This window comes from Sprattus sprattus, assembly GCF_963457725.1.
Source record: "Sprattus sprattus genome assembly, chromosome: 1".
In the NCBI taxonomy this organism is placed as follows: Eukaryota; Metazoa; Chordata; class Actinopteri; order Clupeiformes; family Clupeidae; genus Sprattus; species Sprattus sprattus.
In genome coordinates, this window is record NC_137920.1 from 21,332,710 (window position 1) to 21,360,209 (window position 27,500).

Below are 27,500 nucleotides of genomic sequence, written 5' to 3' on the forward strand. Positions count from 1 at the left end.
AGAAAGAGAAAGAGAGAGAGAGAGAGAGTGTTTGGGTCTAAGATAGAGAGAGTGTGTGTGCGTGTGTGTGGGGGGGGGTTAAGAGAGTGAGAGAAAGTGTGTGTTTCTAAGAGAGAGAGTGTGTTTGGGTCTAAGAGAGAGAGAGAGAGATAGAGTGGGTCTAAGAGAGAAAGAGAGGGGGATGAGTTGAAGGGGGAGAAAAGCAAAATATTGTTTACGTGATTGAGCGAGGGGAAGAGTCATGAAAAAGAGAAAGATGGAGGAGACAAGAGAGAGAGAGTGAGAGAGAGACAAACTGATGATGACACCCAGCTCAGCGCTTTGCTGAGAAACAGGCAGCGACAGGTAGACTCAGAGAAGATCGATCAGAAGAAGAGATAGAAGAGAAAGGGAGGGAGGGAGGGTGGGAGGCAAGTATTTCGAAAGAAAGAAAGAAAGAAAGAGGCTATTGAATGTCATAGTAGGAGGAGCATGAGGTGTACTAGGGAGGGGAAGATGAGTGGATTGCTGCCAGATGATGTTATCTCTCTTTTTTTAAATTGTATTCTGTATCTCTTTCTGTCTCTCTTCTTTATTTGTCTCTTTCCATCCCTCTCTCTTTATTTTATTCTCTCCCCAGCACCTGTCTGATGCCAAGAAAGCCCAACAGAATCTGGAGATCACACTAAAACAGCTGGAGACTGTAAGTGTGTGTGTGTGTGTGTCTGTGTGTGTGAGTGTGTGTGTGGTCTGTAGTCTTATCTGTGTGTGCATCTACGTGAGTGTATTTATTCAGTGTGTCTTTGAATTTGCTATTTGATTAAATGTGTGCGTGTGTTTGTATATAAACATATACATATTGTCTGTGTGTGTGTGTGTGTTTGTACATGTATACATGTGTGTGTGTGTTTGTACATGTATACGTGTGTGTGTGTTTGTACATGTATATGTCTGTGTGTGTGTGTGTGTGTGTGTGTGTGTGTGTGTGTGTGTGTGTGTGTGTTTGAGCAGAGTAAGAAGCGCTTTGAGAAGGAGTGGAAGGAAGCTGAAAAGGCCAACCAGCAGGCTGAGAGAGTAGAGCAGGACAGCAGCTCTACCAAAGCCGACGTGGACAAGGTATACACACACACACACACACACACACACTCACATACAGGCACAAACACACATACAGGCACATCCACAAACACACACACACACACACATACATACATACACACACACAAACACACATACAGGCACACACGCACACACACACACACACACACAGACAACAGGAATGTTTGGTTAATACCACTACCACTACCTAGTTCCTCAAGAGACTCTTCACCAACATTTAGTAATGCTGTGTCTTTTAGATAGCAGCTGTAATTTGAGCGCATGTGTTTGATCTGATTGCCCTGTTCGTATGTGTGTGTGTCCGATTCATGCATCACCTGCCTGGAAAACACAAACTCTACAAGAAGTGGAACTGGAAAAACGACTTCTGCTAATCACTCTTTGTGTGTGTTTCTGTGTCTGTGTGCATCTGCGTGTATGTATGTATATTGCTCTTAGTGTGTGTGTGTGTGTGTGTGTGTGTGTGCCTTGCTCTTTGTGTGTCTTGCTCTTTGTGTGTGTGTGTCTTTGTGTGTGTAGGACTGTATTGAAGTCAATGTGTGTGTGTGTGTGTGTGAGTGTGTGTGTGTGTGTGTGTGTATGTGTGTGTGTGTGTGTGTGTGTGTGTGTGAAAGACAAAAATAGAGAGAGAACTGTGGAGTTTTGTTTCCTAAATTCTGTGAATCCAGAATGTGTCTGTGTGTGTGTTTTCAGGCCAAGCAGCATGCACACATGCGCACGCACCTTGCGGATGAGTGTAAGAACGACTACGCCGCCCAGCTTCAGAAGTACAACAAAGAACAGAACCAGTTCTACTACAGCGAGATCCCCAGCATATTCAATGTGAGTTTACACACACACATGCACATGCACATGCATTTAGTAATTTAATCATGCATACACACACCTGCACACATACACACACACATGCACACACACATGCACAAACACATGCAAATACACACATGCACACACAAACACACATGCACACACAAACACAAACATGCACACACACACACACATGCACTCACACACACACAAACGCACACACTAACACACATGCAAAGACACACACAGAGTAGGAAATAAACACAAGCCTATGCATTCACAGACACACACAGACACATCAATGAAAGTTGTTGCACTGTATGCATGAGGGATACACATCTTACTATGTGTATGTGTTTGTGTGTCTGTGTCTTTGCATGTGTGTGTGTGTGCGTATGTGTGTGTGTGTGTGTGTCTGTGTCTGTGTGTGTGCAGAATCTGCAGGGCCTGGATGAGAAGCGCATCAGGAAGTTGTCTGAGGGCTACGCTCTATTTGCTGACACTGAGAAACAGGTGACCCAAAAAAAAACACACACACACACATTTGAACCCAAACAAACTCCAAATGAATGCAATCTATACAAAATAAATAATTTATACATATTAGATCTAACGGTAGCATTTCAGCGTGTTTTTAGTATAAAAAACACACACCATTTTAACTATGAATTAAAGCAATCTGCATAATATATCATGCATAGATATAAGATAGAACTGTAGCATTTGAGCGTGTTTTATTGTATGTTTTTCAAGGTGTCTATGTTGTTTGTGATCACAGGTTATGCCCATCATCACCAAATGTCTTGATGGCATCAACATGGCAGGTAGCAAGACCAATGAAAAGCAGGTACACATACTCTCCTATACACACACACACACACACACATATTATTACGCCCTTTTGTACACACACACACACACAAACACACTCGCACACGGACATGTGTACACACACACACACACACACACACACACGGCCATGTGTACACATACACACACATACCAACACACACACACACACACACAAATACACATACACATATACTTACATGCCCATGTGTACACACACGCACACTCACATACACATATATACTTACACGCCCATGTGTACACACACACACACACACACACACACACACACACACACACATACATACACAGCCATACCAGACACAGGATATCGACTCAGGAGTTAGAGTGACCCGATGACCTTTGAGACGTAACCAAAACACCCCAATCCTTATCACTGAGAAACACAGATAAACACAGATAGAATTGATGCTCTTTGTGTACCTCATATGTGTGTGGTGTGCATACTCTCATACTCTGTGTGTACCTCATATGTGTGTGGTGTGCATTCTCTCATACTCTGTGTGTACCTCATATGTGTGTGGTGTGCATTCTCTCATACTCTGTGTGTACCTCATATGTGTGTGGTGTGCATTCTCTCATACTCTGTGTGTACCTCATATGTGTGTGGTGTGCATTCTCTCATACTCTGTGTGTACCTCATATGTGTGTGGTGTGCATACTCTCATACTCTGTGTGTACCTCATATGTGTGTGGTGTGCATTCTCTCATACTCTGTGTGTACCTCATATGTGTGTGGTGTGCATTCTCTCATACTCTGTGTGTACCTCATATGTGTGTGGTGTGCATTCTCTCATACTCTGTGTGTACCTCATATGTGTGTGGTGTGCATACTCTCATACTCTGTGTGTACCTCATATGTGTGTGGTGTGCATTCTCTCATACTCTGTGTGTACCCCATATGTGTGTGGTGTGCATTCTCTCATACTCTGTGTGTACCTCATATGTGTGTGGTGTGCATACTCTCATACTCTGTGTGTACCTCATATGTGTGCGGTGTGCATACTCTCATACTCTGTGTGTATAATACTTATGTGTGCGGTGTGCATACTCTCATACTCTGTGTGTAAAACATATGTGTGCGGTGTGCATACTCTCATACTCTGTGTGTAATACATATGTGTGCGGTGTGAATACTCTCATACTCTGTGTGTATAACATATGTATGCGAAGTGCATACTTTCATGCTCTGTGTGTATAATACTTGTGTTGGCTTCTCCCCAGGACTCGCAGCTCTTTACTGTGTGCATACTCTCTATACTCTTTGTGGATTACATATGTGTGCGGTTTGCATACTTTCATACTCTTTGTGTAATACATATGTGTGCGGTTTGCATACTTTCATACTCTGTGTATATTACATATGTGTGCGGTGTGCATACTCTCATTCTCTGTGTGTTTAATACTTGTGTTGGCTTCTCCTCAGGACTCGCAGCTGTTTATAGAGCAGCATAAGTCAGGGCTGGTGCCTCCTTCTGATGTGGACTTTGAGGACTGCAGTCAGGGCATCAAGGCTGCTAGCTCAGAGAACACGCTTAACATGCCCAAAGTACGTATCAAGGACTTCTTCAACAAGCGGAAGCACAAGGTAAGGGACTCACACACACACACACACACACACACACACACACTTACACTCTTGTGCACACTCACACGTACAATATACAGTGGGGAAAATAAGTATTTGAATCCCTGGCGATTTCACAAGTTTGGCCACTTGCAAAGAAATGTGTGATCTATAATTGTAATGGTAGGTGTATATTAACAGTGAGAAACCGAATATCAACAAAAAAATCCAGAAAAGTGCATTTTATAACATTTATGACTTTATTTGCATTTGATGCAAAAAATAAGTATTTGAACCCCTAGCAAAACTGACTGACAAAAATGACTTAGTACTTGGTGGAATAACCCTTGTTGGCAAGCACAGACGTCAGAGTCGTAGGAGTCGTCCTGTTCAGCATTCCCCCCCGTCAAACACGGCAAGTCGAGTTGATGCCAAAGAGCTTGATTTTGGTATCATCTGGCCACATTCTGTCTCCCAATCCTTCTTAGAATCATTCAAGTGTGCAATGGCAAACTTCAGATGGCCCTGTACATGCGCTTCCCTGAGCAGGGGGACCTTGCGAGTGCTGCAGTACTTCAAAAAATTACGCCGTGGTGTGTTGCCAATGGTTTTCTTGGTGACTGTGGTCCGAGCTGCCTTGAGATCATTCACAAGCTCCCCCTGTGTAGTTCTAGGGTTATTCTGAACCTTTTGAATGATCACTGATACCACACGAGGGGATATCTTGCATGGAGCCCCAGACTTATTTTTTGCATCAAATGCAAATAAGGTCATTAATGTTATACAATGCAGTTTTCTGAATTGTTTTGTTGATATTCTGTTTCTCACTGTTAAAATACACCTACCAATACAATTCTAGATCACACATTTCTTTGCAAGTGGCCAAACTTGGGAAATCGGTAGGGGTTCAAATACTTATTTTCCCCACTGTATATACTCACTCATGCACGCTCATGAAGACAAAAATACACACTCAAGACACACACACACACACACACACACACACACAGTCCCTTGGCCTGTTACGGAAAGATTGCATAATAGCAGGGGTTACATAAATACTCCGTAAAGGCCTGTCGGATATATTCAATACATTACATTAGATTAGTTGAAAGTAGATTTTAAAACAGTGTTTCCCTATATGCAGAACACTACTGCTGACTGACCTGGTGACATTACACGTTTCGTAAATATTTAAGACAATAATGTAATAGTCGTTTGTTAGTTGCTGCTGTTTAAGACGTGGTACACATTTTCGGAGTAATAGCAAACCATTGCATAGGTTAGCCTAAGCGTGAAGCCCTCCTGCTTTAGACCCAGTATTAGCATCCAGTCAGATCATACATGCGTAAAAGTGTTAAGCCATCGTTAGATTTATTTTGTGTTTTCTCTCAATACAGCGAAGTGACGTGCTATAGATACTCCATAGATAAAAAAAACTTTATTTTCACGTCTAATGAGCAAGTTAACGCATCAAACAGTGTGCTTAAGGATGTAAGCGACTAATCGACTATTACATTAGTTAGCAACCATTTTTACATTCGATTTTTGTCAATTAGCTACTGCAGCCCTATTATGTGTGTGTGTGTGAGGTGTGATGTTGTCTGTGTTTGTCTGACTGACACGCATTCCTACACACACCTTAAACAAGACCCCACAGCTGCCTGGACACGTACAGAGAGAGGAAGCTTGGAGAGATAAAGAGTTTCTGTGTGTGTGTGTGTGCGGGGCGGGGTCTGAGTGTGTGTGTGTGTGTGTGTGTATGTGCGTGTTTGGTGTGACAGGTCTTTCCCTAACATACATTCCTTCTCCTAACACTTTTTTCCCCTCTCCTAGCCTTATCATCCTCTTCTTCTTCTTCTCCCTCTCCCTCTTCCTCCTGTCCTTCATCTCTCCATCTATCCCTCTCTCTTCCTGTCCTCGTTCATCTCTCCATCTATCCCTCTCTCCTCCTGACCTCCTCCATGTATCCATCTATCCCTCTCTCCTCCTGCCCTCTTCCATCATCCCACTCTCCTCCTGTTCTCCATCATCTCTCCCTCCATCCCTCTCTCCACCTGTCCTCCATCATCTCTCCATCCATCCCTCTCTTCTCCTGCCCTCCATCATATCTCCCTCCATCCCTCTCTCCTCCTGTCCTCCATCATCTCTCCATCCATCCCTCTCTTCTCTTGCCCTCCTCCATCCATCCCTCTCTTATCCTGTCCTCCTCCATCATCTCTCCCTCCATACCTCTCTCCTCCTGTCCTCCATCATCTCTCCATCCATCCCTCTCTCCTCCTGTCCTCCATCATCTCTCCATCTATCCCTCTCTCCTCCTGTCCTCCTCCATCATCTCTCCATCCATCCCTCTCTTCTCTTGCCCTCCTCATCCATCCCTCTCTCCTCCTGTCCTCCTCCATCATCTCTCCATCATCCCTCTCTCCTCCTGTCCTCCTCCCTCTCTCCATCCATCCCTCTCTCCTCCAGCTCCCTCCCGTTCCCCACATACCTGCATGCCCCGCCCACTCCCTCCCTAACGGACAGGTTCTGTCCAAACTTAGCCACGCCCCCCTGTCCTACTGCCTGAAGTCCCTGCGTCGTCCGTTAAAATCGGGGAAGACCTCGCGCTTCACCCTCCGCACGACGGTGAGCCACAGAGGTCGATAACAGGGAGGGGGAGGGCTGTCCGTCCCTGTTTTGTCCATTCCTGCCTGTTTGTTGGCAGCCTCCCATTGGCTGAAAGGGCTCCTGGGCTGCATCTGATTGGCAGGCCTCCAGATGTTTTGTTTGTGAGAGCTGGAGTTTGTCCCGGTGCCCTACGTACCGAATGGCTCGGCTGTGTCTGTTTCGTGTCCTGTGCGGTTCTGTTCAGTGTGACCGAGGGTTCAGTTTTTATAATGTTGCAAACGAGCTACAGATTTTACAAAAAGGGAAAATTCCCAACCCCCCCAAACCACTACCACTACCAAGCTCTCTTTGTCTGTATACTCTGTATACTATACTCAATCATCTCTCTGTCTTCCTGTATCTACTTCTTACCTCTTCCTGTCTTTCTCTCTCTCTGTCCTCTCTCTCTCTCTCTCTCTCTCTCTCTCTCTCTCGCAATTCAGTTCAAATTTAGACTTGCTGTCTTGCATGGCAAATGATATAGTGCTCAAGCATTCACTGAAACAGTAAAACATGAAGAGAAGGAAGGATGAAAGAAAGAAAAGAACAAAACATATAAAAACATCACACACACACACACACACACACACACACACACACACGAACACACACACACACACATACACTCACACACAAAAGGAAACTTACTGCACGGTTGTGTTTGTTCCTTCTTCCCCCCCTAGAACTCTAGAGAAGAGAAGACGGTACAGTAACACACACACACACACAGACCTTATCTTTTCTCAACTAGGGTTTTTTTTATAAAAGGTTTTTGTCTAGCTAATCAAAAAAAGGGGAATAAAATCATCCACTGCCATCCATGGTCTGTCCTCTCGGGGAGAAAATGGACCACTCAGGCTCACCAAGTAGAAGTTCCCAGTCATTTGATGATTATTAAACCTCATGATTACTAATGACAGGATATGCAGTTTGCCATCTTTATCTGACATCTGTATGACAATTGTATGACAAAGTAAAAGAAAAACAAAAAAAAAACAGCAGGACTTTTAATTTTTGAGCCTGAGCTTGGAACTTCAACAAGAATCAGAACTATGAACACACAGGTGTTCCACATTCCGCATTGTTCAGGGTGAGACTGTCACAGGGGTTATAGGTGAAACCATACTTCTGTTGCTTAGCAACACCCCTCAGAGCCTTCATTCCTGATTAACTGCTGCACGCCACTGGCCTCCGATTGCGTCTGCCCCAACATTGGTGCAAAAAAAAAGGGAGTATATGATACTGATTGACAGCCTTGATGGCCAGTCACGTCGCAGCATTGTCGGGAGTGAATGAGATGAGGCGGAGGGATGTTTTGAACAGGGAGGACGGGTACGCTGTGGCCCCGAGGGCTGTACACTGGCTTCACTTACAGAGACATAGGAGGGCCTTGGCTTCAGTCTGTTGCGGTCTCAACGTCTTTGTCTGTCCTTTTGTGTTAGCCTGGTGACACCAGCCTACGTATTTCCGCCTGAATTGATTTCAAGCTCATACTCAGTCTGGCCCAACCCCATTGACAATCGTCTCCAGAACTCAAAATTTTGCAGGACCAATCAGCGAACAGTTCAGAGCTGTGACGCAAAACTCGCCTTGGAGGAAAAGACACAAAAAGCTATCGGAAAAGTTGTCTCAACTCTCGAGAACATCAGAAAATGAAAAGGAGAACAAGAGTATTTTCTTGTAAGTTTTATGATTGGAAAGGACGTCGTAGCTCTTCTCCCAACTGGCTTTGGGAAGAGTTTAATCTACCGAATGCTTACTAAACGTTGCTGATTGGTTAAGGGAACTCCAATGATTTTAAACCTCAAGATAAGCACCCGCCGATCTCGGAAACCAAAATGCATTGGGTTGGCCCAGACTGAAAGACGGAATGAAATGGAGTCACAGGCTGGTAATGGCCAGGCTACTTTTGTGTCCCATCTGTGTGTGTCCCATTGGTTGTCCTGGTGAGTGGACAGCAGTATATTATACTGAATGTTGGCATTGGCATAAACAAGATGTGCAGTTAATGTGTACCATTATGTGTATGTGTGTGAGAGAAGTACATTTGATGATGTGTAGCTGCCTGTATGTGTGTGTGTTTCTGTCTGTAATGCATGTATGTGTATACAGTGTGGGTGTATTATATGTTTTGTTCCATGTTTAATGTTTTCAAGTGGGTGGGGGAGGGGGGGTATAGGCTTAATATAAGTAGATAGGTGTACATCAAATGTGTTTAATGTGTGTGTGTATGTGTTTGTGAAACTGTGGGTGTATGCTAACTTGTGTGTGTTTGTGTGTGTGTGTGTGTGTGTGTGTAGCCCCCTCCAGCTGAGGACTTCTCCCACCTGCCTCCAGAGCAGAGGAAGAAGCGCCTGCAACAGAAGGTGGATGACATCGGCAAAGAGCTCCAGAAGGAGATGGATCAGAGGTGGGCGTCACCACGGTCACTGTTGCCACGGTCATACGCATCCGTGACAACTGTTGCCATGGCTGCTGCCTGGCATGACGTGCTCCTTTGCTGATAAACTTTTGGTGGTGTTGGTGTTTTTTTCCCCCTCTTCTCTCTTCAATGCTTTTCTTCTGTACTCTCTCTCTTTTTCTTCTTCTATCTCCCTCTCTCCTTTCTCTCACTTTCTCACTTCTCTTAACATGTTAAAATTGATATATAAAATGACCCTCCCTCTCTCTCTCTCTCCCTCCCTTTCTATCTCCCCCTCTCCCTCTATCTCCCTCCCTCTCTCTCTACCCGTCCCCCCCCCCCCCCCCCCCCTCTCCCCCCCAGTGAGGCCCTGGAGAAGATGAGGGGTGTATATGTGAAGAACGCCCAGCTGGGCGACCCCTCCAGCCTGGAGCCCCAGATTCAGCAGACGGCCCAGAACGTCAGCAGACTGAAGGGAGATCTGGCCAAATATGAGGTACATACACACACACACACACACACACACCTCTCACATTGTAAATTTTGTGACTGTTCTTTAGTCCTGGATGAACGAGACACACACACACACACACACACACACACACACACCTTCTCACATTGTGAGAATTTGGCAATTTTGTGACTGTTTGCCCTGGTTGATTGAGATACACACACACACACACACACACACACACACAAACCCTCTCACATTGTGAATTTTGTGACTGTTCTTTAGTCCTGGTTGAATGAGGCTGGAGGAGTGTTGGAGAACATCAGCTCCCAAATCAACAACAACTTGAACAGGTAACATTCTGTGTGCGTATCAGTGTGTATGTGTGTCTCAGTGTCTAAGTGTGTGTGTGTTCACATGTCTTTGTTAGCGTGTGTGTGTATGTGTGTGTCGGTATGTACTAGTGAATGTGTGTGTGCGTGCGTGCTTGTGTGTGTGTGTGTGTTTCAGTGTGTGTGTGTGTGTGTGTGTGTGTGTGTGTGTGTGCCATAGTAGGTGGTGTGTCCGCCATAGTAAGCGGTGTGTCCATCTGGCCACCAATGATGTCATGTCTACCCATAATCACTAGACTCGGCCTGCAGTAGTGTGTGGCACATTTTCATACGTTTGTGTTGATATTAAAGTCACAAGTTTAGCTTTTAATTGCTCTAATTTATTTTTGCATTCATGTGTTTCTGTCTTTCTATGTGTTTGGTCAATTCATAATAACATCTGTTTTTGTGTGTGTGTGTGTGTGTGTATGTAAAGTTCTTCTGGTAGCAATATAATGGCTGCCCCAACTGTGCCAGACCCTGGGGTGTATGAGGACGGCTTTTACGAAGACTTTGATGACGAAGAACCTGAAGTGCCCTTGGGCCAGTGCTCAGCCCTATACAGCTTTGATGGTGAGCGGGATCCTATACAGACACACACACACACACACACACACACACACACACACACACACACACACACACTGGGCCATATCCTTTTCTGGCATGCCTTCCTCCTACACACACAAACACACACATACAAGCGCATACACACACACATAAATTCACTGTCACTTTCACTGTCAACTCACCCCCACGTGTACATTCATGTTCATTGAGTCTGATTGTGCCCCCCCCCCACCACACACACACACAGTATCATCTCCATCATAATCATGCCTAAATGCCCCCCCCCAGGCTCCAGTGAGGGCACCATCTGCATGGATGAGGGCGAGCAGCTCAGCGTGATGGAGGCGGACCAGGGCGACGGCTGGATGCGCGTGCGGCGCGTCAACGGAGACGAGGGTTACGTGCCCTCTACCTACATCAAGAAGAACTGAATTGGGAGGGGGGGGGGGGGGGCGGGGGAGGGGGAGGGGGGCACACGGCGCAGGGCTAATGCTAATGGTAGCATCTCCTTAATGGAAATCATCTTTGTTCAGGACTGCCAGGATTAGCATGAATGTCAGCGCTAGCATCTCATCTCATAGCAACAGCTAAAACACCACCTTTGCATTGGGCTGGGTGCTGCCCGATCCGCACCAGCTGCCCCGAAACCGTTCTGCACATGTTTGTGCATGTGCACTCAGAATCACGACATATTCCTTCCTGATTGGTACCATGCATCGCAAGCTATTCGCTGTTTGATATTTGATATTGGTATGGCGTAGCCGATATTGACCAACATAAAAGTACAGAAAGGTTGCACAACTGCTCTTGTTTTATTAACATATATTGTAGAAAAATGTTTAACTAAAATTAGGTGGTTGTCAAAACAGAAATAAATGGAATTTGGTACACAAGGCTGCTCGGAGGATCATTTTATATATCCGTCCATATCACATCATCCACTGCCATTCAGGCTACCTGCTTTTCCTTGTAGAAACTTGGTTTCTGGCAATAGGCCAAATATTTTATTTTGGAAATATTTAAAATGTTTTATGTCATAAAATTCCGTACATGTGCAGAACGGATTGTGCAGTCGGTACGGATCAAGCAGCTTAAAAGATACTGTCGGCCTGACAGGATCTTGTCAAAAATCATCGTAGCCTATTGTGGGCTAGCTAGGATTAGCATTTGTTAACATTAACATTTTAATGCTTACATCTCGCTTAGTCTGCAAATAGTTAAAGCCTGCTATGACTAGTGTGTTAACATCTCCAACATTGCTAAAAGATCCTTCAGCTCAGATAACATAATGTTAATAGCTGCTGTATGAAACCGACCTGGACAGAGAACCACAGCATTCCTGTTATGTGGACTCCAACCAGCTTAAAGCTCCCCTGAACTACCTTTAGCATAGTGCTAACACAACTAAAATAAGCATTCATACTGCTTTTCATCAAGTCAAATGATAGTTGGCCGGTAACACAGAATGAGAATATTCCAGATACTTTCAGAAAACTCTATACATAATTATAAATACTATACTAAATTTCTACTAGTAGATGCCAATTAAAGCCACACACTTGACCTTTAAATAATTAATTAGTCCTATTGCTGTGTATAGGACTTATCAGGTCAAAAGAACTACATTCCATCCAAGGCACTTGTACATACTCAAATGTCAGCCTATTTCTTAACCAGTGAACACCATTTTACAACTTGACGTGATGCACCTCAATTTTTGGTTATGTCCAATTATGACCAGCTGTGAAAATGACTGCTCCATTCTACACCTCAATAAACGGCATTTCCGCTTCCTTACTCACTTACTAACTAACATTGTTTAGCATATGCATATGTGAATTTATTATTATCAATAATCCAGATTCAGTTTAATGGTTTGTTATGGTAATTATTGAATAATGTTACTTCCAGATCACTTAACTAACATTATTCCTTAGTGACAAACACATCAATGGTAGCACTTACAAACATAAAATAACTTCAAGTCCTGTAGGTAACTGGCATTAACTAATACTTAAATTATGTAAATAAATAAAACATTTATTTAAAGGTCCAGTGTGTTGTAGTGTAAGCCCTACACTGCTCTCATATATGTATGTTGTCTCATTGCTCCATAAAGAGTATTTGGTAAATAAACAACATTTGACATAAGGCAAAGCTATCCCCAGTGCCATTATCACTAAGCTTTATTACACGTTATGATACGTGTACCGTAAAATCGTCATGACTATGTATTATTAGTGAATACAGTCATGACTATGTATTATAAGTTATATAGACGTATGTCAATCATGAATATTTTACGAATGTGTTTATAATACTTCGTTGGATGTGTTACCATTTTAGTTTTAGTGTTTAGTACATTTAAATCAACCTCTATAAATTCTTGTCTACTATAGACCTTTCAGATATCTACAACCTGAGGAATGACCTGAATTTACCTCATAAAATGACTGGTGCAACAGCATATCACATCCATCGCCTCCTGCATGTGCTAAAACAAATACTTAATAAATACTTACATAGTTAGACACACTCTCTCAATACTTGCATACTCTCTTTAAACTTCTTGATGCTTAAGGACCTTTAAGATCATGTAGGCCTACCTTACCACTGCCACTGGGGTGCCTGAGTTCAAATACACTTCTGTTAGTTATTTATATCAATGAAACCTATCTTGTATGGAAGTGTTATAATAATGATACTTTATTATAAACTTTATGTAATGTAACTTGTGTTTACAGTAATGGTACTTGTATTTACGGTAATGTTACTTGTGTTTACGGTAATGTTAGTTGTATTTACGGTAATGTTACTTGTATTTACGCTAATTTTACTTGCTTAGCAAGCCACTGAGTTTCACTGATTGTTTCTTGTCGGAGGGATTTAATTTGTCTTGTAATCTATGTCATCTCCTTTGTTTTAGACACTCTTTTCCTTGTCTTCTTAGGCTTAAGTTTTATTTTGTGGAAAATGAATGACCTTTAATGAACTCAAATAATAATGGTTTTCTGATCAACCCTTTCCAGGTCTATTTCCTCCATCTTAGGTGTCACCTTACGTTCTCTGTACCCAAACAAGTAAACTTAATGTTTCTGAACCATACCACAGGAGTGCGCGTGTGTGTGTGTGTGTGTGTGTGTGTGTGTGTGTGTGTGTGTGTGTGTGTGTGCGTGTGCGTGTGCGTGTGCGTGTGCGTGTGCGTGTGCGTGTGCGTGTGCGTGTGCGTGTGCGTGTGCGCGTGCGCGTGTGCGTGTGTGCGTGTGTGTGTGTGTGTTTAATACAAACATGCCCTGAACGAGTTGCTACGCAGTGTGTGTAAATGGCATAATGGTATAGTATTTATAAATTGTGTAATATATATCTTACTAGACATTTATCTAAACGTATATTCATATAGCATGTACTCAGAATGTCTTTCAGCAGCTATGATTCCTTATATTCTTAATATAGTGCTAATATACATTCTTTGTACTTCTTTGTTGGGACGGGGACTTTTTGGGGGTTTATTTGGTTCTGTCAGTCATTTTGGTTCATGATTTGATATTGCTCTATTTTATTTTTATTTTTTTTCTTCTTATATTTAATTACAGATTTTCATTGCTTTTAACACTTTTGGTTATGCCTCTATGGTTTTTGTGTCTTCTTCTATGGTAAAGTGTCTTCTTCTATGGTTTGAGTGTCTTCTTCTATGGATTTTTTTGTGCTGATGGTCTTTGAGCCAGAGAGGGAGTATCACTCCCAGTTGGACTGTTGGAGGTCTGTATCAATGTGCCTTAGAAACACTACTGTACTGTACATAGTGGATCTACAGCCAAAAAGGAAGCTGTCATGTCCTCTTGTTTATGTCACATAAACACATAAAACATGTCTGTACTGTTGTACCTTGTGTTTGTGTGTGTGTGTGTGTGTGTGTGTGTGTGTGTGTGTGTGTGTGTGTGTGTGTGTGTGTGTGTGTGTGTGTGTGTGTGTGTGTGTGTGTGTGTGTGTGTGTCTGCCTGCCTGTTGGTGCGTGTGCGTGGGTAATGCATGATGTCTGTCAGCACAGTGGTACGTAAGCAAAGTGTGTAATTAACCTCAGTACTATAAACTTTATTTTTGAAACACCCTCCAGTGATACAACTTTGAGATGAAGTCTCACAGTAAATCATGAAGAAAACATTTACTGCACACCTCCCCAGACACACACATATCTGCATACTCATACTCTCTCTCTCACACACACACACACACACACACACATATGCGCGCATTTACACACACACGTACACGCACACATACACACAAACTGCACATCTCCCCGGACACTGACATATGCCTGTCTCTCTCACATGCAGACACACAACTATCCGTCTCACACACACACTTCTTCTCCCTTTATCTCTGTCTGCACACACACCTACACACACATACACCACTTAGACGTAAACACATTTTTGACCATTTTTTTTTTTTCAATTTCAAACCCAAAACCATGGATGCACTCAGAACAATCTAACCATGCAGAACGCCTCACGACAAACCATTTTCAACACATATCTGATCAAAACTGGTGGAAACGCAGGCTGTTTCGCTAGGAGGTCTCAAGGTCCAAAGAATCCTGAACAGAACCGCTTCAGGAACCCGTTCCCTGTTGGTCAAAAAAGACTAACGAGTTCCAGTTCCGAATTTTGCCTCGAGTATGCCAGGAGAATCAGCCTGTTTGGCAGGGTCTCTAGCTAAGGTGTAGGAATGGTGCAGGAGTCACAAAGTCACCCCAAGTAGTGTTGATAGAAGGAAGGCAGGTGGTTATAGGTGAGGAGTTGGGATAATCTCACAATCGTTGTGCTGAATTCAGAAAAAACATGCACTGTGACGAACTGGGAAACTGAACAGACTACTTACGGGGTTAGACATGAGAGGCTTGACACATTTGCCACTCTCCTCCCCAGATTCTGTGATGAATCCCATTTATTATACAAAATGCCTGGATCTAATTTATACTGCACTTATTCAGATTTACAGAGAAATTTCTCAAGCTGGTTGAAACGCTGCTAAGCTGTGTGTCCACAAGTCTGCTTATCTGATTCCTGATCTCCTCATTCATCTCCCCTGCTCTTGTTCTTCCCAGAGCACTGATCTATAAACAATGGGATGGGCATTCGAGAGATGGAAATGATATATACATCATCATTCTCTCTTACATTATCTTGACAACAGACGATGAGCACACATGTTGGTTAAGGGTACAGTGTGAAGGACAAGAAGCCATCTAGCTCTGGTACCACTGCTGCCCAGACTGTAGGGATAGTTTATGCCCAGACTGCGGCCACTGATTCCGGCGCATTGATGCTGCTCTGGCTTTGGCTCGTATAGCAAGGTGTGGCCTGGTATTGCTGAACAAATCAGTTTGAATGGCTTTGTGGCAACAGCAACAGTCCAATGAGCTCCAGAAAGATCCACACGATCCAAAATGATCAAGTTGGGGCCACACCAGCGGAGAAGTATGAAGGTCAAGGTCACAGTGTAAGGTCAAAGGTTAAAGGGTAACGTTCACAGGGTGTCAGTGGGGACCTCGAGTGGTTCCAGCTTGCTGGAGAGAACGGTGAGGATCTTGTCGAACTTCTCGTAGCGTTCCTGGCGGTCTGCCTCGGCTCCGGACTGACCCCAGAACAAACGCAGAGCAAACTCTGTTCGGAACGCCTCCAGGAGCTCCGGGATTGGCTCCCAGCCGTCTATGAGAGAGAGATTGACAGGTGGTTTAGTCAGTTAAATATGACTAAATAGCCGGGGTAAGGTGAGGCATGCATTTGTATGAGTGTGGGTCTGTGTGTGTGTGTGTCTATGTGACTGTTATTGTGTTTGGGTATGTGAGTGTTGTTGTGTGTGTGTGTGTATGCACTTGTATATGTGTGTGTGTGTGTGCGTGCGTGTATGTGTATGTAAGTGTTGTTGTGTGTGTGTATGCAAGTGTATATATGTGTGTGTGTGTGTTACCTGACAGCAGGCTGTGTGCATGTGTGTGTATATGTGTGTGTGTATATGTGAGACGTGTGTGTGTGTGTTACCTGAGAGCAGGCTGTGTGCATGTGTGTGTGTGTGTGTGTGTGTGTGTGTGTGTGTGTATATATGTGAGACGTGTGTGTGTGTGTATATGTGTGTGTGTGTGTGTGTGTGTGTATGTGAGACGTGTGTGTGTGTGTATATGTGTGTGTGTTACCTGAGAGCAGGCTGTGTGCGTGTGTGTGTATGTGTGTGTGTGTGTTACCTGAGAGCAGGCTGTGTGCGTGCTGCTGGTACTCTGGTGCCTGCAGGGCTGCGGTGCGGGCCGCCTGTAGGGTGCTGTAGAGCAGGAGGCAGCCTCTCTCTGGGTCAGCGTGCTCCTCAGACTCCTCCCCCTCCATCAGACGCAGCAGCGGAACTATGTGAGGCACGGCCACAGGACCAGAGACCACCGAGTCTAAACACACACACACACACACACACACACACACACACACACACAGAGGGCAGAGACATGTTTTAAACACACACACACTGACGGCAAAGACATTTTATACACCCACACACACACAGCAGAGATTAAGACATTTTAAACACCCACACCCACACACTCACACGGCAGAGATTATGGCATTTTATACACCCATACACGCACACAAACAACTATGACATATAATACAAATAACATGAGCACACACACACACACCCATAAACAACTATGACACATAACAAATACAACATGCACACACACACACACACACACTTGTTTATGTCTCACCATCGCCCTCGTTGAGCGACTTCATGAAAGGTTTGTGTGTCTTCTCAAACAGCACAGCACTCTCTGTGTGATTCCTCCTTAAGGATCTCCATGTCATCTCCAATCGCGTGATCTACACACACACACACACACACACACACACACACACAAACACAGTTTACAGTCACCACACACCTTCCAATCATTGACACTACGTGCAAAGACTACTCATCTCCAGTGCAGCCATGAAAGTTGGGTGTGTGTCTGTGTCATTGTGTGTGTGTGTGTGTGTGTGTGTGTGTGTGTGTGTGTGTGTGTGTGTGTGTGTGTGTGTGTGTGTGTGTGTGTGTGTGTGTGCGCGCACGTGCATGCATGCATGTGTGTGTGTGTGTGATCTTTTCACCTGTGGCATCTCCAGGGCGGCCATGACGGCGGAGAAAGCGTAGAGGTCGTTGGCGTTGCTCCTCAGCTCCTCGCCCAGCTGGATGATCTTGTGCAGGACGGTCGAGCGCTGGCCCACCGTGCCCGTGCAGCCCAGCAGGTCCACGGCGATGCCCAGAGAGATCAGGTGATGCCTGACAATAACTCCTTTATTACTTGACTTATCTTAACTACTTATCTTATCTTCATCACATCAATTATACAACTGTTGCCTATCTTGCATTTATACTTTATTTAATACTTTAACATCTATTGTGGTCTAGGTCATTATATTTATAAATGTTTGTGTGTGTGTGTGCATGTACACATCGTGCATGTTTGTGTGTGTATGGGGAGCGGGGCTTTGCATATTTGTGAGTGTGAGTCCCCAGCGTGTGTGTGTGTGTGTGTGTGTGTGTGTGTGTGTGTGTGTGTGTGTGTGTGTGTGTGTGTGTGTGTGTGTGTGTGTGTGTGTGTGTGTGTGTGTGTGTGTGTGTGTGTGTGTGTGTGTGTGTGTGTGTGTGTGTGTGTGTATGTGTGTGTGTGTGTTTGTGTGTATGTGTGTGTGTGTGTGTGTGTGTGTGTATGTGTGTGTGTGTGTATGTGTGTGTGTGTGTGTGTGTGTGTGTGTATGTGTGTGTGTGTGTGTGTGTGTGTGTGTGTGTGTATGTGTGTGTGTGTGTATGTGTGTGTGTGTGTGTGTGTGTGTAGGTGTGTGTGTGTGTGTGTGTGTCACCTCTCCAGCAGGTCTTGTCTGAGCTGGCTCCCGTGTGGTAGTGTGATGAGTTCCAGTCCTGAGTCTACTCCCATCATGCTCCTCTGCTCCGGCGTTACGCCGGTGATACGAGCCACCTGCTCCCACCAGAGAGAGAGAGAGAAAGAGAGACAGAGAGAAATAGAGAGAGAGACAGAGAGAGAGAGAAAAAAAGAGAGAGAGAGAGAGAGAGAGAGAGAGAGACAGACAGAAGGGAAGGGAAGGGAAGGGAAGGGAAGGGAAGGGAAAGGGATTAGAGAGTGGAAGAGGGGGAAAAGAGAGAAATATCACTGCTGTTTCAAACAAATACAAATATTGTGATAAGGGGTCAAAGATGTGTTTTATATCTTCATTGAGCTTGACAGGCATGGTCTGTTTATGTGTATGTGTGTGTGTGTGTGGATGTGGGTGTGTGTGTGTGTATGAATATGCATGGTTGTGTGTGTGTGTGTGTGTGTGTGTGTGTGTGTGTGTGTGTGTGTGTGTGTGTGTGTGTGTGTGTGTGTGTGTGTGTGTGTGTGCGTGTGTGTGTGTGTGTATAAGTGTGCCTGGTTGTGTGTGAGTGTGTGTGTGTTTGCAGGCATGTGTGCATACCTGGCAGTCCACACTGAGCATGTGCAGTGCGGTGTTGCGCACAGGCATGCATGAGAAGAGCTCCTTGAGCCTGACGAGCACGGCCTGCTCCAGCGGCTTGTTCCCCTCGGGCAGCAGCAGCGACTGGAACTCCTCCAGCCTGAAGCTGGACTCCGTCTCCTCCTGCGGCCTCACGAACGCCGTCGTCCCCTCCCCGTCCTCCTCCACTTCCTGTCCGTCCACTTCCTGTCCCTGCTGCTGCGGCGAGAGCGGCGGCGACTCCAGGAAGCCGAAGCTGGTCTCGGTGAGCCGGGCGCGGCTCTGCCACTTCTCCTCGGCGCGGAGGCGGGCGGCGTGGCCGCGCGCCGGCAGCATGGAGGGCGGAATGTACGGCACCAGCTCGTCGTAGAAGCACGAGGGGTCGGGGCGTTGCCGTGGCGACGAGGGGGAAGGCAGAGGAGGGAAGCCGGGGAAGAGGGCGGAGACGCGTAAGGGTTTGGGAGGCGCCCGGGAATACAGCTGGCCGTCGGAGCCGCGGAGGGTGGAGCCTCCGCAGGAAGGGGAGGGGCCCATGGAGGAAGTGGAGGAGGAGGACGGGGAGCCTGATTGGCTGGAGGGCTGGGGGCGTGTGGAGCGCGGGCTGAGGAGGGGCTCGCTACCCGTGCGGAACACGGGGGAGATGGGGGCGGGGCCACAGGTTGATGACCGGTTGATGGCTGGAACACCTGGTGGAAAAGGGGGGGGGAGTCAGGGCGTTGTGTGTTTATGTGATGAGATATGTCTGTAGGTGCACGTATATATTTGTGTGTGTGTGTGTGTGTGTGTGTGTGTGTGTGTGTGTGTGTGTTTGTGGATGTGTGTGTGTGTGTGTGTGTGTGTGTGTGTGTCTGTTAACATGGTGAATTGTATTGTTTGTTTTTCAGCTATGTATGTGTGTGTGTGTGTGAGAGTGTGTGTGTGTGTGTGTGTTCACCTGTGCGCAGGTTGCTTTCAGACTGCGCTGACTGTAGAGAGGGCCTGCCCACATTCTCCAGGTTTGCTGGCTGACTCCCACTCCTAAAGGACAACGACACATGCACAGACACACTGATGGTTACTATAGCAACCAAACACCCACACAAACTGCACCTATGTACACAAGATCAAGGACAACTAAGCCAAAATATAACAGGTGACAGAGTGTGTGTGTGTGCCCTGAAAGAGTTGCTATTGCACACAATGACATAATGGTATAGTATTTATGAAGTATGTAATATATATTTTGCTAGACATTTCTTATTCATATAGTATGTATTCCATAAAGTTAAAGATGAAACAGTCTTTTCAAAATGTATGGTTTTTGTATTTCTTTTTTTTTAGTTTTTTTGTAAAATTTCCAAAATATTCTACATATTTCTACAATCAATGGAAAACCTATACAACATAGAATGTGTACACATATAGTTCACTGCACAGCATATGTAGACATATAGTTCACTGCACAGAATGTGTAGACATATAGTTCACTGCACAGAATGTGTAGACATATAGTTCACTGCACAGATAAATACACACTATGAATGACCAAGCAGTTACACACTCTTGCAAGGTCAGGGTTCAAGGTCAGGGTCTCACGACAACTTTCAAACTTGGGGCGAATACCGGCAAGAGCATTAGAGAAAACTAGAGCCCACTGTGTGTCTCAGTGTGGGAACTTTATCTGTGTGCTTTGGTGTGTGTGAAGAGTGTGTGTTTCTGTAAAATTGAATGTTGGTGTGATGTTGGTGCGTGTGTGTGTGTGTGTGTGAGATAGTGTGTGTGTGAGATAGTGTGTGTGTGAAAGTTTTTATTTGTTTGAAAGTGTGTGCGTGTGGAAGTGTGTGTGTTTGTATAAAAGTGTGTGAAAGTGTGTGTGTGTGTGTGAAAGTTTGTGTGTGTTTTTTTTAAAGTGTGTGTGTAACTTTACCCGGCTGTTACAGTGCTGGGCCCAATTTTCCTAAAAGCATCGTTCGCTCTTACGAATAATCTTAGATTTTCAAAGCATTTCCCGAAAGCTGAAGCTTAAGCTAAAGTATAACTAGTATAACTCGTAGAGCATTAGTTTAAGACTCGAACATACCGCACTTGCGTGTGCGTATGTGTGTGGGTGTGTGTGCGTGTGTTTGTGGGTGCTTGTGCTTGTGCATGTGTCTGTGTATATGGGTGTGTGTGTGGGTATGTGTGTGTGTGTGTGTGTGCATGTGTATGTGCGTGTGTGTGTGTGCATGTGTGTGAGTGCGTGTGCGTGTGTATCGTCACGCTTCCATACCTGAGAAGGTTGTTGTTGACCTGCAGCGTGTCCATGTGCGTGGAGCTAAGGCTCCGCCTCTTGCTGTGGTCACGCGACGACTTTGCCGCCTGGCGCTCGCTGATGACACGTAAGGGCAGCGTACGTGTGATTGGGTGAAAGATAATGACACCGGACGTGCGGGAGATGGGCTTGCGGCCGCCCACGTGGAACCGGACCAGTGCCGGGACGTTGTCGAACTGATCATCCTCGAACTGGAAAAGCTCACGAGAATAGCCCTGTTAGAACACATAAACACACATTAAGATAAACAAACATTAACATAAACATACATTAACATCAACATACATTCACATAAACATACATTAACATAAACATACATTCACATAAACATACATTAACAAAAACATACGTTAAGATCAAAGTTAAAACATAGGCCTATAAACATAAGCAATATTGTCTTTGTATTATATATAATACCTCTACAAACAAGTATGAACCCACGCATACAGAGCATACACAGACGCACACACAAATGAATGACTGTGCAAACTAATGCATTCACAAAACATCATTGATAAACTTGAAATGCTGTCACACTCCTCATGCCAAACCCTAACGAACGTCTCTCTTAGTACATCACACACACAAACACACACACACACTCACACACACACACACACTCACACACAAACACACACACACACACACAAACACCTACACACACAGACACACACACCTTCTTGGGGCGCAGCACGACGCGGATGATCTTGAAGTGCATGGGCTCGTCCTTCCAGCGGCAGCTAAGCACGTAGTCACGGGAACAGGTGCGCGAGTCTCGGATCAGGAAGTCCCCATCCCGCTCCAGCAATCCCTCCGCATCCTACAGGAGAGAGACAGAGAGGGACAGAGAGAGAGACAGAGAAGGACAGAGAGACAAAGAGAGAGGGAGAGAGAGACATAGAGAGACAGAGAGATTTGTCCATGTTTTACAGTTTTTCTCAATCGCTTTGGCGAATTTTTCCATTCCCTGTTTACTTTTTCAAAACAGCTCACACACAGCCCTTAACTGAAGCTGAAATGACCAAAACACTATATGATGGTTGCAGAATGACACTACCTTCTCAAAAACGTATCACACACCCATCAAATCCAAACAATTCCTTCAAAACCTACAATTTGTGCTCAATTGAAAATGTATGTTTTCTCATTTATTTAACAATGGATAGCAAAACTCAAAATACAGCTTTCAATATCAACCTATGAAAGCATCACTTCAACTTTTGTGCAACACCCTCCCAGTATTGACTACTGTATTTTACCACTGACAACGTACTACAATTTGGGTTTTGTACTGAGCACTCTTGCTGAAGGAATACTCTCAGAAAGTATTCGAAACCTGAACATTTGTATACAGTAAAATTTTGATTTTTGTATTGCTAAACACTATACATGATGATATATATGACTACGTAACATTTGTTCTACTGTTTTTTACAGTATTGCAGTCCTTTTTCCACAATACATGTATATTCTGTACGTCAAAATGAGGTCAACTCTGTTCTGCAGTGAACAATCTCCCCCTGCCACCAGTTTGGGCCAGTGTGTTGATTCTGTAAAAATAGTGCAATAGGCTGTAAATACTGTAAATTTACGTAAAGTATTCAGAATTCGACCGTATATGTTGTAAAAAACTTTAGTGAAACTACAGTATACATTGTATTGTGACAACATACTTTACAAAAGTATAGAAATTGTTGTTGCCAAGAGTGCAAATACAGTGAAACACAATACATTATATTGACTGTGAAGGCCAGCAAAGTGTCATTGTCATTGCTGAACGTACAAACAATTGATTCCACAGTATGACAGCTCAGGTTTGAAAGAACCCTTTGGCCAGCCTCTCTCATGGTGGTCATGATTCACTATAGATCAATGACTCTTGCCCTAATTTCATTTGAGCATCTTACACGAATGCCACATCCCCTGACAGGGGCTCCTCTACCTCTACCACAACCTCTTCCTTGTCCTCATCCTGGTGGCCTATTCAATACATGCTTACTGTAGTATCAACTTCGATCGATTGACCCTTTTTTAGAGGTTGAGAACTGCTTGATTAGTTTTGCACAGAGAGTTCACACAGGTGCTGACGATATTTAGAATATAGAGAGCAGTGCCAGTTGGCTGCTACTAAGTGTCTGCAATGTGTTGACATGGTTATTCAATTAGGTTTTGTGTCTTTCTCTGAGAATTGTGTAAACTGTTTTGAAAAGTGTGTTAAAACTCAAAGAAATTTGTGTGAAAGCAATGAGAAATGGTTAACCCATTCGCCAGAGAAGACTCTTGCTGTGCAAAGAAGATGTGAGCATTAGATGAAGTTGACCCATGATTCGCTAAATGCCTGAAAACGATTGGGAAAAACTGTAAATCAAATACACCTTTTCTCAAATTCAGCAATCCTCTTGCTGTCCTTTTGTTATACACACTGAAATTTCATGTACGCTTGGAACAACCTCTGTGCTCGTTCGCAGTCCTGGCTATGCCACAAACAATCCATAAACAATTCTAGCCAATAAACAATGAGTGAGTGAGTGAGTGAGTGAGTGAGAGTGAGTGAGATATTGAGTGAGTGAGTGAGTGAGTGAGTGAGTGAATGAGTGAGTGAGTGAGTGAGTGAGTGACTGAGATAGTGACAGTGACAGTGACAGTGACAGTGAGTGAGTGAGAGTTAGTGAGTGTGTGTGAGTGAGTGAGATAGTGAGAGTGAGTGAGTGTGTGAGTAAGTGAGTGTGTGTGTGAATGAGTGAGATAGTGAGTGTGAGTGAGTGAATTAGTGAGTGAGTGAGTGGGTGGGTGATTGAGTGAGTGAGAGAGTGAGTGAGTGAGATAGTGTGTGTGTGTGAGTTAGTGAGTGTCTGTGAGTGAGTGAGAAAGTGAGTGTGTGTGAGATAGTGAGTGTCTGTTTGTGAGTGAGTGAGTGAGTGAGTGAGTGAGTGAGTGAGAGTGAGAGAGTGAGGGAAACCAAAAGACTGAGAGGCATGCACTAAGGCTAAGATGTATGCGTAGACAGGGTGCAGACATCCTCTCCCTTTAAATCTCAATTATTATTATTATATATGTCTTTGCTGTTGTTGCAGCTATTTATTTCTCTCCCTGTTTGTGCTTTCACAATACAGCAGGGCATGGCTTTAAAAGCCCCACTGAAGATGAATACGAATTTTGAGATGGGTGGGGATGAGAAAGAGAGAGACTGCATGAGTGAGACTGAAAAAGTGAGAGAAGAGAGAGAGAGACTGAATAAGTAAGAGAAGAAAGAGAGAGAGAGAGAGAGAGAGAGAGAGAGACTGAATAAGTGAAAGAAGAAAGAGAGAGAGAGACTGAATAAGTAAGAGAAGAAAGAGAGAGAGAGAGAGAGACTGAATAAGTGAGAGAAGAAAGAGAGAGAGAGACTGAATAAGCGAGAGAAGAAAGAAAGAGAACGAGAGAGAGGGGGAGAGAGAAGGGAGAAGACGGATGAGCGATAGATACACAGAGGCTCGAGTCAGCGAGAGGGGAAGATCAGAAGAGTAGAGGGAAGAAACAGCAGAGAGGAATGTGTGGCACAGAACACACAGGACTGAATGGGAAAGTGCAGGAGAAGCAAGTGGTGAAAGACAGGTGAGACAGGAGGACGAGAGTGGTGAGAAACGGAGGGATTAGTTAGAGTAGAGGAGGGAGAGAGAGAAAGATATGAGGTAAGAGAAAATATGTATATGTGTGGGTTGGTGTTTGGGTGTGTGTGTGTGTATGACAGATAGAGAGAGAGAGAGAGTGTGTGTGTGTAATATCAGGTAAGGAAAAAATCGGTGTCTGGGTAGGTGTGTATGAGAGAGAGAGACATGCAGAGAGAGAGAGTGTGTGTGTGTGTGTGTGTGTGCGCGTGTGCGTGTGCGTGTGCGTGTGCGTGTGCGTGTGTGTACCTCTCTGTGTAGTTCACCATGGTACCAGGCATGGCTCCTGATGTCCTCTGTATTCAGCTTAAGCTCCTCTTCCAGCTCCTTCTTAAAGGAGTCCATTTCTTTACGTCCGCCAAACACCTGCACAAGTTGAAAAGTTATGTTGCAAAACTGTTTTACCATGTAGGCTACATTATTTAAAAAAAACTTCTTCAACATGTTATCAATTAACCACGCCAAGGCAAAGACACATATCTGGACCAACTAGATTGTATTACTACCATTCGTTTTTGTTGGCACCTGAATTGGCAAGTTGTATTGTCGAGGCGGGACTTACCTGGCTCAGGAAAGCGCTGACACTCCTCCGCTTGCTGCAAAACAAACCAGAAACACAAACCCCACCGTGAGTGCAGCTGTGAGGAAAGTCGATCCAAAGCTGATGTCAGAGGCGCTGTTTCTCATTTGAGTTATTAAAAAGAACTGCCCCCTGTGGAGTGGGCAGTTATTCTACCCCCACCACAGCCTCTTGCTTGCTTAACTCAATGCGTTGCATAAACAAATTAAAATAAAATAATCAACTTTTACAATCCAGAGGTTATACCACACTGTGTCTTCTCGGTATTTTAAAAAGACTGCGCCAGAAAAGAACGTCATGTTTCCCTGACAGCCACGCCCCCAGTCCTCTTACACACACGCACACGCGACCACTTACTGTAAACAAACCCATACACTCTTTTCTCTCATGCTTTTTTACGAGTAACATGATATCAGTCATGTTTTGGTTTTCGGTCATCACTATAACCCTTTGCAGGCTTGTCTGTCAGCTATAGCGCCTTATGCCAAACAGACCGCCAAATTCCGAGCTCTGCATCCTCCCAATCCGACGCCACACCCTCGGCTGCTGTCACTGTTGACTTCGGTTCATGGCTGCGCAAGGACCGCTGTGGGATTTTGATTTCGTAACTGAAACAATATGAGAGTTCCTTAGTTCGAGGTCTTTCATGGCCGTTAATCATCGGTGGGTCGGTCTTATCCATGTGGGCGATAGGGATGTTTTGAAAACTGACCGTCAGAGACTCTCTTGCGTCACTGAAAACTTGTCAGACAGGGATGGTTGAGCGTGTACAGGATAGGAACACTGCCAAAAGGCCTGTGTTTTCCGCGAGACTAAGTGTCTTTTAATAGCCTTTTCCTTCCCATTGTCGCTCACCCTCTTCTGCGTCCTGAAACGGACGCAGGGTGGGAGAAGCGTGGGGAGATGTTGTCGTGGTAACGCATTTATGTCTTCCTGATGAGGGCCATGGGAATCACCACAGACGGACAGTTAATCAACCAAATGTTTTTCCTTCACCAACAGCCCAATTTAAATTGGTATACTGCCAAAAACTCAGGAGGCTGAAGTAAGCAAACAGTCTGCCTAGTTTTGTATAGGCTACATTAAAGCTCAACAACAACAAAACTGTTGACAAAGACGTACTTTTCTACAGTTAGGCAACGGGTGTTTTGCATTCTTCACGGGTACGTGTATTAGCTAAATGTAGCAAGTGGCTTGAATGTTTTAATACACTTCCAAATGCGGGCTATGTTAAATAGAACAAACAACTCAGCCACCACCTCACTCGGGGCTAAGCTACTTTAGAAAACAACAAGTTTAGCCATTGTGTGCGCAAATGAAACTCTCTGGCATTAGAGCTCACACGCACACAGATAAGGACTGCGGTTGGACATCCCAGTGGGTTTCGGTCAAATGCTCCCGTAACCTACGGAGGGTCATTACAAAAGTTTGCATGACCTATTGTGTGCATTACGGGTAAATAATTTGCCAACATGACGGTGCAGGCGAGTGTGCCAGCCAGGAGCCTAGGAGGCTACAGCAGGTAACGCATGAAGACTGACAACTTCAAGGCAACGCCTTCTGATTAAGAGAACGAGAAAGAAGTAAGCCGAGTTTGCTATTTAACTTTAGTAAATACATACATCTAGGTTATTATACCCTTTTGAAAATAAGAAGTCTTCTCCTGAAACCTCG

General features: G+C 44.6%; 2 protein-coding genes across 2 annotated transcripts in view; one reads left to right on the forward strand and one right to left on the reverse strand.

The window, feature by feature from the left end:
* The window catches only part of trip10b (thyroid hormone receptor interactor 10b), a gene marked incomplete at both ends in the record, with an annotated part of 22,666 nt that extends 11,451 nt beyond the window's left edge, over nucleotides 1-11,215 (forward strand). The window contains 11 exon segments of the mRNA XM_080849908.1: nucleotides 620-682; nucleotides 991-1,095; nucleotides 1,792-1,920; nucleotides 2,341-2,418; nucleotides 2,684-2,752; nucleotides 4,202-4,363; nucleotides 9,292-9,401; nucleotides 9,756-9,888; nucleotides 10,129-10,196; nucleotides 10,651-10,787; nucleotides 11,073-11,215. Coding sequence (XP_080706034.1) covers nucleotides 620-682; nucleotides 991-1,095; nucleotides 1,792-1,920; nucleotides 2,341-2,418; nucleotides 2,684-2,752; nucleotides 4,202-4,363; nucleotides 9,292-9,401; nucleotides 9,756-9,888; nucleotides 10,129-10,196; nucleotides 10,651-10,787; nucleotides 11,073-11,215 — 1,197 coding nt within the window.
* Nucleotides 11,216-16,300: 5,085 nt separating this feature from the next.
* Nucleotides 16,301-27,500, reverse strand: part of sh2d3a (SH2 domain containing 3A) — an 11,460-nt gene continuing 260 nt past the window's right edge. Inside the window, exons 2-12 of the mRNA XM_080860513.1 lie at nucleotides 25,809-25,842; nucleotides 25,496-25,612; nucleotides 22,276-22,419; nucleotides 21,558-21,814; nucleotides 20,244-20,326; nucleotides 19,292-19,995; nucleotides 18,680-18,795; nucleotides 17,927-18,098; nucleotides 17,545-17,656; nucleotides 17,032-17,223; nucleotides 16,301-16,498 (exon numbers count right to left, since the gene is read on the reverse strand). Coding sequence (XP_080716639.1) covers nucleotides 16,317-16,498; nucleotides 17,032-17,223; nucleotides 17,545-17,656; nucleotides 17,927-18,098; nucleotides 18,680-18,795; nucleotides 19,292-19,995; nucleotides 20,244-20,326; nucleotides 21,558-21,814; nucleotides 22,276-22,419; nucleotides 25,496-25,591 — 2,058 coding nt within the window. The 5' untranslated portion in view covers nucleotides 25,592-25,612; nucleotides 25,809-25,842 and the 3' untranslated portion in view covers nucleotides 16,301-16,316. The remainder of the gene's footprint in view (nucleotides 16,499-17,031; nucleotides 17,224-17,544; nucleotides 17,657-17,926; nucleotides 18,099-18,679; nucleotides 18,796-19,291; nucleotides 19,996-20,243; nucleotides 20,327-21,557; nucleotides 21,815-22,275; nucleotides 22,420-25,495; nucleotides 25,613-25,808; nucleotides 25,843-27,500) is intronic.